At 38.0% G+C, this 14,075-nt stretch overlaps 1 protein-coding gene across 3 annotated transcripts in view; it reads left to right on the plus strand.

Annotated features, from left to right (window-relative positions):
• The window catches only part of CDKL5 (cyclin dependent kinase like 5), a 131,007-nt gene that overhangs the window by 88,606 nt on the left and 28,326 nt on the right, over nt 1–14,075 (plus strand). For 2 of the 3 annotated variants that reach the window (XM_066176895.1, XM_066176896.1), the window contains exons 8-11: nt 35–125; nt 4,452–4,641; nt 7,718–7,798; nt 12,181–12,341. In XM_066176895.1, the coding sequence (XP_066032992.1) occupies nt 35–125; nt 4,452–4,641; nt 7,718–7,798; nt 12,181–12,341 (523 nt within the window). The remainder of the gene's footprint in view (nt 1–34; nt 126–4,451; nt 4,642–7,717; nt 7,799–12,180; nt 12,342–14,075) is intronic. The other variant, XM_066176897.1, reaches the window with a different exon arrangement.

The raw sequence follows: 14,075 nt of genomic DNA on the forward strand, positions 1-14,075 counted from the left end.
TGGGATATAATCTTTCACACTGTTCCTCTGACAGGCTTTGCTCGTAATCTCTCTGAAGGAAGCAATGCTAACTATACAGAATACGTGGCTACCAGATGGTACCGCTCACCTGAACTCTTGCTTGGGTAAGTACAGTTTGAGAACTGCCATAATAAATCTTTACTGATTCTATGTGGTTTTTCAGCACCTTTTGTAAGCTTTGCCTGTGGGGAACTGTGTTTTATTTAAAGGCTAGATTTCAAGAGGCTTCCAGATTTTCATTCATTTTTGTTCATTTCCAGCAAGTCAGTGTGAATCATTGACATATTGACCTGTCTTAAGCTGAGCAGTGTTTAACTGATTAAAATATTCGACTGAATTGTAACAGATGCACTTCCAACTCCTGCACCCCCATCCCCAGTTCTTTCAGAAGAGGTTTCCATGGTAGTCCTCTAGCCTGGAATGTTCCATCAGCCCTCTGTGGACATCACATAGCAGTGGCAGTACAGCTTTCACAATGCAACGTTCCTCGTTATCTTCTTTCTTTGCATCAGAACTATATTAGGAAGAATTTTTTTGCACAGAGGTGGTGCGGCTCTAGAACAGGTTGCCCAAAGAAACTGTGGGTGCCCCATCCCTGGCAGTGTCAAGACCAGGATGGGGCTCTGAGCATTCTGATGTAGTGGACGGTGTCCCTGCCCAGGTGAGGGGGATTGGAACGAGATAATCTTCAAAGGTCCCTTCCAACCCAAAACCTTCTGTGCTTCTGTGCTTTGATTTTTATTTGTAGTTACCTTTTGTCAGCACTGCTGAAGTCACTCAAATGGTTTTACCAGTTAAGAAGAATTTATTGAAGGAGGCTGTAAAACATTTTAATTAAGCACTGAAAGGCTAGGATTGCATTGACTGCAAAAATATTAGTTACATGAGTAGCCTCAGCCAGAAAAGTAAGTTTTACTCTTTTATTCATCTGGAAAATGAGCATTTTACTACCTCACAAGGTAAAATAGATTTTGAAGTAGTAAATGAACAAATTCATAGGACCCAAAAAGGCAAAGGAAGAGGGGAAAAAAAAAAAGTGGAGATCTATGATATATGATCTCCCCATTACGGTCAAGTTATCAGAGCATTAATCTAAACTATGTGAACACTCTCATGGAATACAATTCCAATGTACTGTGCATGTGTATTTATATATACATATTCTTAAAATAAGGAACTATTAGCAACAGGATGAATCAAAAAATTTCTGGTCACTCCTAAGGGTCTTTAATCACCATGTTAAGTGCTCCTGGGAAACAAGTCTTTTTTGGAACCTTTGATTAACATTAAACTAGGTAATTTTTGAACAGGTAAATAATTAAGTAATAATTGTTCTGTCAATGAAATCATCCTGGTATTCCCAGAGCTGTGCTAATCTTAATCAAATTTGTTGGCAGTTGTTTTCTTATGTGCATAATAGCATCTTAAAGTTGCCATTAGAAAACTCAAAGCTCAATTTTTCATGTTTTGGAGAAAACAGTAAAGCTTCCAGTGAAGTGTGTGTGTGTGCATATATAAGTATAAAAAAAAAAAAAGACCTGGAAAAATAGCATCAATTGTGACCTTTTTAGATAAAAAGCATTTTTTTCTGTCTCTGGTAGTAATGAGGATTTAGGAGGAAAGGCATGAAAAGCCTGACAGACATAGTATTAGTCTGACCTGCAGTTTTGTTGGCAGAGGAAATTTAACTGGAATTATGTGTCTGTTTGTAGTTGACTAAATCTGTTTGATTAGCTTCTAGAGAAAGGGAGGGGATTTGTGTATTTAATGTTTCAATTGTGCTGATATCTGTTTTTAAAGCCAAGTTTTTCTGGCAAAGTCATGCCTGTTTCTTGGCAATCCTGTTCTATTTCCAGGCATTCATCTTTCCATTCCCCCTTTCCTTACATTTACCAAATCTTTATAAGCATCTAATATTCAAAAGTCTTCACAGGTTTATTAAATACATTCAATTTAACAAATACAGTTTTACTTTTTCAATTTTTAAAATGTGTCCCAGAGAGGTTTTTGTTTAGTGATAACATTCAAGACTTAAATTTCAGGAGGGGAAAGAAATTGCTCCCTAATTATTCACAGAACATCTAAAATCTACTCACTTTGGAGAGCCTCAGGTAACTACTGTTAGTGGAGTACTCTGTACCCTTTGATGGAAAAATATTGCTAAAAGCCAGTAGATTTTAAAGCATGCTAAATTACTAGGTAGGAAGCATATTTTGGAGAATCTAATGTATGCAGGCATGGACTGTAGTGCTTCTGAGATAGGGTCTGTCTGTCCTATAGGAGTTACTTCATTTCTTCAGCCTTGTCACTCCTGCAGCAAAAATGCAAGAGTGACATGGCTGGAGAAATGAAATAACTCCTATAGGACAGATCTGACGAGACTGATCCTGACAATCAGCAGAAAAGAATTCTCAAGTTTGCCTTTTCAAACAACAGCGTTTGAGTTGGTGCTGTCTTAAGAAATGGCTGTTTTCTGATTTGTTTCTGTTTGACTACAGAGTAAATAGTGAACAGTTATTAACTGTAGTTAAGCTTCCTTGAGAGCAAGGAAAGGTAATGGTCCATACCTCAAAGGAGTTTTAACCCATCCCTCAGTTGTAACCCCAGCTTGTTCTACAGTACCCCAGTCTACAACAGCCTTTTCCCCATTTCATATTGTAGTGGAGAAAACTGTGTATTAAAGGAGTTGCAAACAAAGATGTGTTTGGGTTTTTGTCACAATAAAAGGGTAGGATTTTTACCTGCACTCTCACTGATTTGCCTATAGAGCCTCAGTTTCTCGACAGAGGCACAGAAAGAGCAGATCCTTGTCTTTGGGGTCCATTCTTGCCTGTGTTGCCTTGTGCAATGAGGAAAAGAAACCTAGGCCTTACTTGTCATTCTGACCTAATGGGTGGGTTGGACTAGCAGCATCCTGTCAGTCCTTTCCTGTTAGAAAGGTCAAACATTGAGTCTCTCAGCAAATCCACAGAGAGCCGCTATGCAGGATTAGAAAGCAAATTGTGTGCACCACTGAGTAGCAGTGGTACTTGAGGAATTGTGACATGGTCTGCTTTGCCTCTGGTGGTTCCTTGTCTGCAGTCTCTTCCAGTGGGGCAAACTTTTGATTTTAGGATGGTTGTTGTGAGAGGACTGCAGTGTCTCATGGCACATTCTCTAAGGCAGGTGTTTCTTGAAGTTTTGATGCCCTACTTCAGCTTTCCCAGCTACCACAGAGAGTCCTGCAGCAGTCAGCTCAGTGAGCCTGTGGTTTCACTTGGGCTATTGCCCAGCTAGAAATGCTTTCTCACCTTCACCCAGCCAAATCACCATCAGGGTTTACTGTTCCTCCCCACAAGTGAAGTAAATAATCATGAGTAATCAACAGGGAAGAGTCAAACTTTTTTTTTTTTAGTTTGAGGATGTTTCCTCTAAATATCATGAATCAGCATCATAAGGAAGGAGTGAAGAAGTCGGATTTAGGATAGGATTTGTCACCTGCAACTCTTGGTGCTGTCTTACTCCAGAAAGCTGTAACTTAAATCTCTTGAAGCAGAGTTTCAGTTAATGGATTACAGGTTTCAAAAAGAAGAGAGTCAGTGAAATATGTTTACAGTTCAATCTTTATTCTAGTCTTTATTATTATTATAGTTTTTTACATGAAAAGAATTCTAGTAATTCTGTTCAAAATCTAAACATTGGAAAGACATTACTGGAATAATATGGGTGTTTACAAACTTTTTTTACAAATTCAACAAGCAAGAATATGGGTGTATATAAAAAGAGTTCTCCCCAAACCCCAACCTATGGCTTTGCTCCCAAACAGCAATTATTTTATGATGCTTTCACTGCTTTCTCACTTGTTTTTTCTAAGGAACAGTTTTCAGGAGCACTCACTGTGCTCTCACTGATTAAAATTCTTGTGTATAAAAATAATTTTGTATTTTTTTCATTCTCACTAATTAAATTTTTTATGTAGAAATGCTGAAATAAATATTTCTTAGAATTTCTGTTCTCCCAGTGGCCAGGCCCAGTATGCCCATCCACCTATTAAGCACCATCAAACAAGAAATATAATGCAGGAACAGAGTGCAGGCATGAGCTCTAGAGAGAAGGGAAGTTAGTGGTAGTTTAACTGTGAGTGGTTATGGAATGCAAAGCATTATGGAATGCTTTGCAGTCAAAAAGATTATTTTTGTATGTAAGATTTTTCAAAAAGATCAAGGTCGCTGGGGGCAAGTGAGAATTCCTCTCCTGCCTTTTCAAGCGGTGATAGATATATCAGGAAATCTAATGCAGAAACAGAGGGCTGGTTTTTGAGGTAGTTTTCTTAATAACAAAGTTTATATTTCTGTGTTGTGAGGAAGTGTGCCATGGGAAATAGGGCCAATAAATGGGAGCAGCTCAGTAAGAAGGCAGTGGGTGACAAACATTTTCTTTTTGCCTCCCAGAGCCCCTTATGGCAAGGCTGTGGATATGTGGTCTGTGGGCTGCATCCTGGGGGAGCTGAGCGACGGGCAGCCCCTGTTCCCTGGCGAGAGTGAGATTGACCAGCTCTTCACCATTCAGAAGGTGCTGGGCCCTCTGCCAGCCGAGCAGATGAAGCTCTTCTACAGCAACCCACGCTTCCATGGCTTGCGGGTAAGAGAAAGCTTTGTTCTTTTTTCTTATTTACTTCTGTGAAGTGCTGCAAAGGTTCTTTTCATTTACATTATGCATTACCTACTGCCTACGTTTCTGGGTAAGTATAGGATATGTAGATTGTAAGGCATTCATAAGTCAAAGTAAAATTGTGATTGTACCAGAAGTGAGTATTATAAATACATTTGTTTTCTTGTTGAAAGTTCTTTAAAGATTTTCTTTCATTTCTTTGATATTTTTGGCCTGCAATTTACCTCTTATACCCACTCTAACATTTCCCTGCCAGGTTTGCGCTGTAAAGTTTAGTGACAAAGTTCTGTAAGGTCGGGTTGTGGAAAATTCAGGACTTCTGTCTTCAGGCTAATTTGTTGGGAAAATCTGAGCTATGGATGCTACTCTCATGGCAGAAGAGCTTTCTGTCTTTTGACTTACATTCCTGGGGAGTTTATGTAAGTCTCATGAGTAAAAAAGCTCTTCCTACGGACAGCATTTTCTTTTCAAGGGTTTGCCGGTATAACATAGTGACAGAGACTCACTCGTGTGAAGATCTATGCAAGCTGGGACATGCAATATGACAAAATAACAAAATCAGTAAATCAGTAATAGCTCTGTTACTTTTAACAATACCTGGTCAGTGATTGTACTCATGTTTCCTTGTAATTCAGTTTTGGGTGTCCTTTCTTTATTGATGAATGTTGCTTGGAAAGGTGAGTTTATGATCTTGATAATATTCTGAATTCATTATTGCAAATCATATAAAGAGACATATGAAGGCTTTAGGAGGCCTGATCTGTGCTAAAGACTCAAAAATTGAGTTCTTCTCCGAGAAAGAGAAAATGTGCAAATGTGAAAGGGAAGGAGTGGAGACCTAGTTCTGTTAAAACATGTTCAAAGTTGCCATAAATTTGGTTTAGTTAACAATGGTAAGAAAATAAAAGAGTTGGCTTAAGGTGTTAAAGTAATTATTTTAGGTATAAGGATAACTAATTCTGAAGAGTTTTTGTTGACATTTGTAGACCCTTAGAGAGTGGACAGTTTAAAAAAAGTATTAGGCAAGCATTTCTTGCAAGGTCCTTTTTGTATTTCACCCTGTTTAAAACAGGATGGGGCTGGATGGGGGTTTTGTATGAGAAATTTATAACCCCTTATCAGGAAAGCAATACTTTAAAAATTGTAAGCAAAATAAATTACTGCCTCTTCAATGTTATTTTACAGCATTTCTGGTTGTGCAGTGTAATCTTGTTTGGATAAATGCTGTGTGATGTCTTAAGATGAGGATGAAGTATCTTTGTTTTGTAGCTTTAAAATACAGTAATTCAAGAAGACAGCATGGACCTAATGTGATTAGCACAAGGTTCAGAGTTATGAGTCTGTTCTCATCCTGGATCAGTGGTTTATTGCTGGGCCTCAGACGTGTTCCTGCCTTCTTAGTCCCGTCTGTAAAGTCAGGATACTGCTGATGTGGACAGGGCCATATGGCTCCTCATAGAGAGTATTTTTTAGAACTGAAGTCAAGTCTGAAAAATGGCTTAAACATAAAATATTACAAAAATTATTTCTTTGAAATATGATATTAATTGGTTAATTCATGGGAAAAATTATCCTGTGCGATAAGATAATCTTAAAAGTGCATTTTTTCTGAATGTAGTGTAGTGCTTAATAGTGAAAGATTTACTGTGGCAGAGCAGATAGTAGGTATACTGTGATCAAGCTATTACTTACAGACTGGATTTGGTGCTGGATATTCTCAAGATAGAAATTAGCCCATGATGTGGAATTTTTTATCCATATGCTTAGACTTTGTGAATTTCTACTTTACCCTAAATGAATACTACCATATTGTAAAACAGGATTAAAAAAATTCTCTTCAAACACTCCAGCATGGATCCAAATTTGCAAACTTTATCTTTTCTTTCTACTCATATCCTCCATATATATGTACGTAACACAGTTTTCCTCACTCCTGAGGTTTAGGGAATATTTAGTGATCTCTCTTCAATTCTTTTGAGGAGGAAAACAGCCAGGGTATGTTGAAGACATAAGGAAATAAAATAATATGGGAATAGAAATTATCAATAGGCTCATGACGTTACAGAAAAGTGAGAGTGGCAATGTAGGGCTGTAAATATTTGTTCTACAAATAAGTTACATGAAGAATCTGAACAATTACAGTGAATAGCAACTGGTGCTTCGCGCGACTTCAGCACATTTTTCTGTTTCCATGATCATTCTAGATATAAAAGCTTCTTTATGATTGGCACTCTACAGGAAGACACGAACATTTTATTATTTGGTTATTGTTAAAATTGGAGGAAGCATGGAAGCCTTGGTTTAGCTAAGTTACTGTTTAAGATCAATATAGCAGACTTGGACTTCAAAAAATTCCCAGTTATTAGTAAGCCACTTCAAAATAAAGCAAAGTCAAAAGAAAAATACAGAGACTATTTAGGAATAAAAACATTCAAACTAATGTTCTTGCATTTTTCTTCAAAGTTCACATAATGTAATTTGTGAAAGCAATGCTAGTACAACTAATGGATGCCCCCAGCAGTGTGCACTGCTTCTCATGGTGTTGCCAGCAGCATGACCCTGAAACTTAAACCTTTGAGCATTTGCCTTTTTTTCACTAAAAACACTTGGGAATTGTTTGTTAATGTTTAGTATTTAATTAGTATTGTATTTGCACTCCCAAATTCTCTCTGAGCTATTTTTAACCTTTTTTTAATAAATGTGTCACTTATGTTAGTTCTGAATCTTATTTTAAACCGCCTGTCAATCATAATGCCACAAAAAAAGATTTAAGTTGATTATTTCTCACTTGAGAGTGGTTTCTTGGCTGGCCTAATAATCAAGAATACTTTCTTTGGTTGATTAAATGCTTACCACACATCAAGAGTTACTTGTTTTACTACAATACTTTATAGTTTTCATAAACCTCTAACTTTTTCAGTGCTTCTGTAAGTAATGATTCCCATTAATTATATGCATTGATGCACTAGTTTCTATTTCTTGAAACATTGCATTCATGTACTACCTTGTTTACATGATCAGTATGTTTACGGTGTATTTTTTACAGTTTCCAGCAGTCAATCATCCACAGTCTTTAGAGAGAAGATACTTGGGAATTTTAAGTGGTGTATTGCTTGATCTTATGAAGGTAGGAAAATGTCTTTTATTTTCTGTCTGTAATATGTTGGAAAATATATAAGTGATTTCTTACCTTTTTTTTTTTTTTATTGTAATATAATGCATTTTAGAAGGACTTGGGAACTCCCTTTTGAGGTATTTTGATTCCACCATTGTTTGTTGTAAGGCTTGGTATTTCCTAGGAATCATGAAAATATCCCTTGCACGTACCAGGAGAGTCTGTTCAATTTAAACTGATTTGATAAAGAATATGTAGCCCAGACAAAGCATCATCACCATCCTTTGCAGGCTGTGCATTCACACTGACATCCATGCAGAGGCACTGACTGCTGGAGTGGGAGCTCTCAACCCATCATATTTAGATACATCCACAGAGTACTGGGCTAACCTGAGTTGTTTTTCGTTTGTTGTTGGGTAAGTGTGAGGATGTGGACAGTTGTCAAAGACAGAGTTGACACATGGGAGTTTTGGGGGTTTTTATCCAGCTCTTAATCTGCCTGCTGTCATCTCTACACCATCTATGTTAGGTTATTCTTCAGTACTGTTTTGTAAAAAGTCAGCTAGTTACACGTGGCCAGACTAGGTTATGTTTCTGAGAGTTCTTATGGGGAATCAGGAGAATCAGGAGAAGCTCATTCCCCACAAAAACATTGGACTATGCATTTGTGCCTTGTTCTGGGTATGGAACTCATATTGTTGTTCTTCCTACTGTACCATAGAAACATTCCCATGGTAAGCTGCAGTACAACCCCTCACATCATTTCATCCCCACTAAACTGAAGAAAGAAGTCACAGTATCCAAAATTAGGTTTAGAATCATAGAACCACCTAAGAATTAAAGGCAAAATGGGACACACATGAAGCATGGATATGGCTAATCAACTCTGAATGAATTGCATGATCCCAAACACCTCTGCACCAGTTGTCTTGGAAAACAAAGATGCCTTGGGATATACTTGGGTGTTTCCTTGCTTTTAATAGTATTGTTGTAGCCAGCAGAAATCCATCAAATTTGCTCTACTCTTCTTCAACCCAGGCAGTTCAAATCCCTTTGATCTCCTTGCCTTATGAAGAGAGTCAGCATGGGTTTTATCTTGGTTTCACGGAGTCTGCAACATGTTATACTCCAGTGCATATAATTACTATTTTTGGTATTGTACTTTCTCCTCCATGTTCTAATTCACAGAAACTTTTCTTCATAGTTAGCTGTAGCTCAGGATCTGGTAGCATATATTGCAGAATGGAAACTTCAAGATCGGTCTTAAGACCATTGTTACATGCACTGGGGGAGGGTTTATTTTCATTTTATGCTAGATTTTATGCTAAATCTCAGTGTATTTTAGGTTCTTTTGATATGATATAAAAGTTGCAGAGTTGTGAAATGAAGCACTTGAGTTTTAGGGAAACACAGTTTTCCAAATAACTTCATTCTTTTCATCTTTTCTGCCCATGTTTCTGCCTACAAGGTGAGAAAGGTCAGGAATTCTGTAAAGGGGATATTTCGTATTTGACCTGCATTTCTTAATTCAGGAATTGGAACCTTGTTAAGCAATGAGCCTACAAGGAGAGAACAAAAGGGACTTGTGGTTAAATTGCATGTTGCAAATGCTGCACATACTTTGTTGTGGGCCTGTCTCTTCTGCAGACAATGGACAGTCTGACACATGTCCACACTTGTTGTGCTCCTCATTATCTGCATTCCCAGGGACTTCAGGTTGGATTACTAGATTACTGAATAAGCCACGCTTTAATTTATGCCAACTGAAGTAGGCAGTTATTAATATATAGAGAACATTTCTGGACTAGATTAGTGAAGAGGCACCAATTTGACCTTGTTACTTTGTTGCTGCTCCAGTCCTCCGCTCTCCTTCACAAGTCATGCTGGTTTGCAAGTATTAGGGAGTTAGGAACTGGTTTTGCATGTTATGACTTGGGAATAAAAGATGTTGAGACTCTCTTTTTTATATCATCTGCCATTCAATTGTCTCTGCCATTCAGCACCAGACATGCATTTCCTCTGAGCTTCTGTTTACTTGTAGAAGTCTTTCTTTTTACCCTTGGTTTTCTTCACTTGCCTTAGCTGCCTTTGGCCTTCTGAAGTGGCCTAACATTTGTGCTAATATACTACTTTTATAGTCTACCTTTGTACCCTGTCCTTCACTCTGGTTCTCACACACTTCTTTTTTGCATTTTTGTTCATCAGGAAACTCCCTGTTCAGTCAACCTGAACCTATGAAAAAGATTTTGGTCTTCTATACAGTAAGATGCTTTGTTCCTGAACTCTTAATAAATTTTCCATAAAAAGCAGTGGCTGTCCTTGACACCTTTCCTCTTATGGTAGTTTTTCAGGAGATTCTGCCCAGTAATTCCTTATAGAAAATGGAATTTGCTCTCCTGAAGTCCTGGGTCTTATCTCTGATGTTTATCTTCCCACCTCTTCTTTCAGTCCTAGCTATAATCATCTCATGGTTGCTACAGCTCAGAGTATCTTCTCTGGTCAGATTTCTCACCAGTACTTCACTGTTGTTGAGCACCAGCTCAGGTATACTGAAGTCCCCCCCTTGGCTAATTTGCCTCTCCAGCAGCTGCACTAGAAAATTTCCACCAACGAGTCTGGAAATCTGGAACATGTACACAGGCTGGATGTCAGGATAGCTGAAGTCTGCTGTGAGGATGAGGATCTGTGACTAGGAGACATTTTTTTTGTCGTTGTAGAGAGTTTTCCTCTTCATCGCCTTCATGCTCTTCAGTGCATTGTTGGTGACAAACTCCCACCATACCGTACCAAATGTTGCTTTCCCTTCTAATCCTGACTTAGAGATTGTCAATGGATAAACCTTTTGTTCCAGGCTGACATTGGATACGATCCAGGAAGTCAGTTATATGGAGTGTTACTCTTCTCCCTCTCCATCCCCTTCCAAGACTGGTTGTACCCATCAGTGCCCATGCCTCAGCCATGAGCCCTGTCACACTACTTCTCTGTGATTCCAGGCAGATTCGCAGCCTTATGATAACCTACAGACTTCCAGTTCTCCTTGCTTGTTATACAGCCTGTGTATGGTACTTTGCAGGCACTTGGGAGAAGCCTGGGAACATCCTCTCTTCTGAGTGGGAATGTAGGAATCACTTGTGGCCTTCTCATGTTTGTTCGGCCTTTTGAGCCACTGTAGTGATGAGCACCATAAAAAAAAAATTAAGGGGGGGGGGGAAATAAGTTGTTAATCATTCAGTACAGTTTGTCACTTGAGAAAGAAAGATGCAGCATACTGTGTGACCAAACTGCACAGGAGTTTGGTTTGCCACTTGCTTTGTTTCCTGAGCATTTTCCATCTTGAAGTGCAGGGATCCTGTGAAGGGAAAGCCAGTTTGTGGTCAGGTGGCTGAATATGGTGTTATTGTAGTGTGTGTGTGTATGCATGTGCATAGACACACATAGATTTCTTCTCTCCTTAAACATATACAACCCTTAAGAAATACCTGGGTTTCTTGCTTAATAGCCATTCAAACTTTTAGCCTTGCTAACAGTCATGCATGTTTGAATATTTTAATGTATGCTTTGTATTGCTCCTTCACTGCAAGAAACCTTTCAAACTTCCCAAAATACCCAAGCTCATGTTTTCAGTTTTGTGATTAAATATTTTCTACATGTCAGGAAGTGTCTTTGTTTAGAATCACAACTGATCTAACAGAATTATAAGGCAAGTGTTATTCTGAATGCATTGTATACAGTTTAGAGAATTCTTTGAAAATATGGGAGGGCTTGAACGCTGTAAGCTAAAACCAGAACTCTTACATTTGTGTATTTTATAAAAATACTAATTTTAAAATGATGTTTGCGTTAAAATGTTACCATATAGTTGTTTTGTTTGTAAAGCCTGTTTCATTGTAGCATTTTATTACTGGTTAATTTAATATTTTTGATTCAAAACAATGTTGTAAGGTATAGCCTGAAAAATATGTTTAAAATCCATATATTTAAAACATATATAGATATATATAAACATATTTTTAAAGTTTTATATACCTTTGTATTTTAAGCATACTATCATATATGTGTACATAGCATTATGTACATATAACACATATATATGTTTATTTTTGTATCATATGTAGTTTAATGCACCGTGAAATTACTCTAGCAGTAACACCTAATCCCAGAAACTCTGGAGATTAAAAAAAAATATCCCAATACTTTTCTTTATTTTGTTGGGTTTTTGTGGGGGGATTTGTTGGTTTTTTGTTTGGTTGGTTTGTTTGTTTGCTTATTTTGTGGGTTTTGGGGGGTTTTATGGTTGGGGTTTTTTTGGTTTGGTTTTGGTTTTTGGCAGCGCGGGGGGTTGCTAATGTAAATACAGATACTAGCATTTAAACTTTGGGATTTGTTTTTCAAAGAACTTACTGAAGTTAGATCCAGCAGATAGATATTTGACAGAACAATGTTTGAACCACCCTTCGTTTCAAACCCAAAGACTCTTGGATCGCTGTGGAAGTTCACCTTCAAGGTCAGCTAAGAGAAAACCTTACCATGCAGACAGCAACACTTTATCGAACAGGTAAATGTAGTCTTGTCACTGTTAGCACTGACATTTGCTCTGCCAGTGAGTGAGTTGTGGTGCTCGCATGCAGCATCACCTACAAGAGAGGTGGTTGTTTGACAGCATAGGCACGCTGAGACATGTTGTGTGCTGTTCTGTGTTGCCTTACTGAATAAAGGAAGCAGACAGTGTATTTACAGTTACTCAAGCTGAAATTTTTGCTAACTTTCTGCATCAGGCTGAATGCATCTTAAAACAAAGAAAAAAGAAGACAATGTTGCAACCATTTCTGCATATGACAAAGAAAAATAATTGGCTGATCCACCTTAAAAATATGTTAGCCTTTTTCTTGAACAATAGGAATTTTGTGGCTTGGAAGATGCCCAAGATTCCAAAGGAATGCTCTTTTCTGTGCACATTGCTGTGTATGTACAAATCTGTCCAAGATTTTGATATTTAAAAAAGCTTAAAAGTTCACACAGATTTGTAGCAGCTAAATATCCTGATAATTGTGTGCATTGATCACATTCCAGATTGGAGATGAACAGAATTTTGTCTGCAGTTGCAGTTGTGGATCAGGTCTAGTCTATTTGACCTCAGACTCAAACTCAAAGTTTGTCCAGTGACTCCTTTGCTGGACCCACGTAGCTTGAGAGAAGCCACTTAATGCCTCAATGAACCAGGTTAACTGGTGGATAAAACACTTTAGTACAAAAAGCTTCATGTTACTGCCCTGATAAATGCATTCATAAAGGTCACCCTCTGAATTATGCAGAATATTTTAATATTCTATATGCAGGCTTTTAATCCTAGGCATGTTTTTCTTTAGTTTATTTTGTGAGACTCAAAAAATTGCTCCTCAATTTTAAGACTTGGGATGATGATAATCCCAATCTATAATTTTTAGAAGATAGACACCAAAAAGTTTTAGCTGCCTTTACAGATGCTTAGAGTAGAAGTTTTACCATTAGACATGTGGCATCAGAAAGAAAGACCTTCATCCACTGGAAACTTGTCCAAAAGGCTTGCCTTTGGACAAATATTAGGTTCCTCATATCTCTTAAATTTTTAAAGAATATACTTTCTGTTAACTGAAAAATACTTCAAACTGGCATTAAAATTGCTAAAGTTTTAGAAACTGTAATGAAATAGATGATGAGATCACTGGAAGTGGTTAGTACAAAAATCCTAGGTGTAAAAATAGCTAGCATTATCCAATTATAATTAACAAAAAGGTCAACAAAGGTACAGTGAGCTCCAACTTCAACCCTCAGTGAGATATCTGAGTTACATCATAGATTTGTTACAGAAATAAGTTAATTGTTTATAGCCTGCCTAGGGTCCACCAAGGCAAACAAGCACAGCCCCAGCACTGCTCAGTCTTGGCTAGTTTGCAGTGCCAGCCTAAGTCCAGAAGCAGAACTGGTTTCATGCCAGAAAACCTGAGATAATAAATCCTGCTCCAAAAAAATCAGGCTCAGGGTTTGCAGGACCAACTCATATCTCAGTCCTGTAATCCCAAAAGCAGAAGAACTAGGAAGTAGAGTAGAGGTTAAGGACACAACTCTGCACCAAGTCAGTCTGGTTGCAGAGCCTTTCAGGTGCAGCTTTGGACTGAGTTAATGTGCCAAAAACTGGGATAGAGCCAAGTTCCACAAAAGCTGTCTTCCTGTGGTAAACCTGGGTTTGGGTTTGGTGTTACAGGGCTTGCTCAGGCTCACTCCATCTGAACAATAATCGTTTGTCCCCTCC

The sequence above is a fragment of the Chamaea fasciata genome, unplaced genomic scaffold (assembly GCF_029207755.1).
Source record: "Chamaea fasciata isolate MVZ Bird 193981 ecotype frontalis unplaced genomic scaffold, bChaFas1.0.hap1 SCAF_2, whole genome shotgun sequence".
Lineage (NCBI taxonomy): Eukaryota > Metazoa > Chordata > Aves > Passeriformes > Sylviidae > Chamaea > Chamaea fasciata.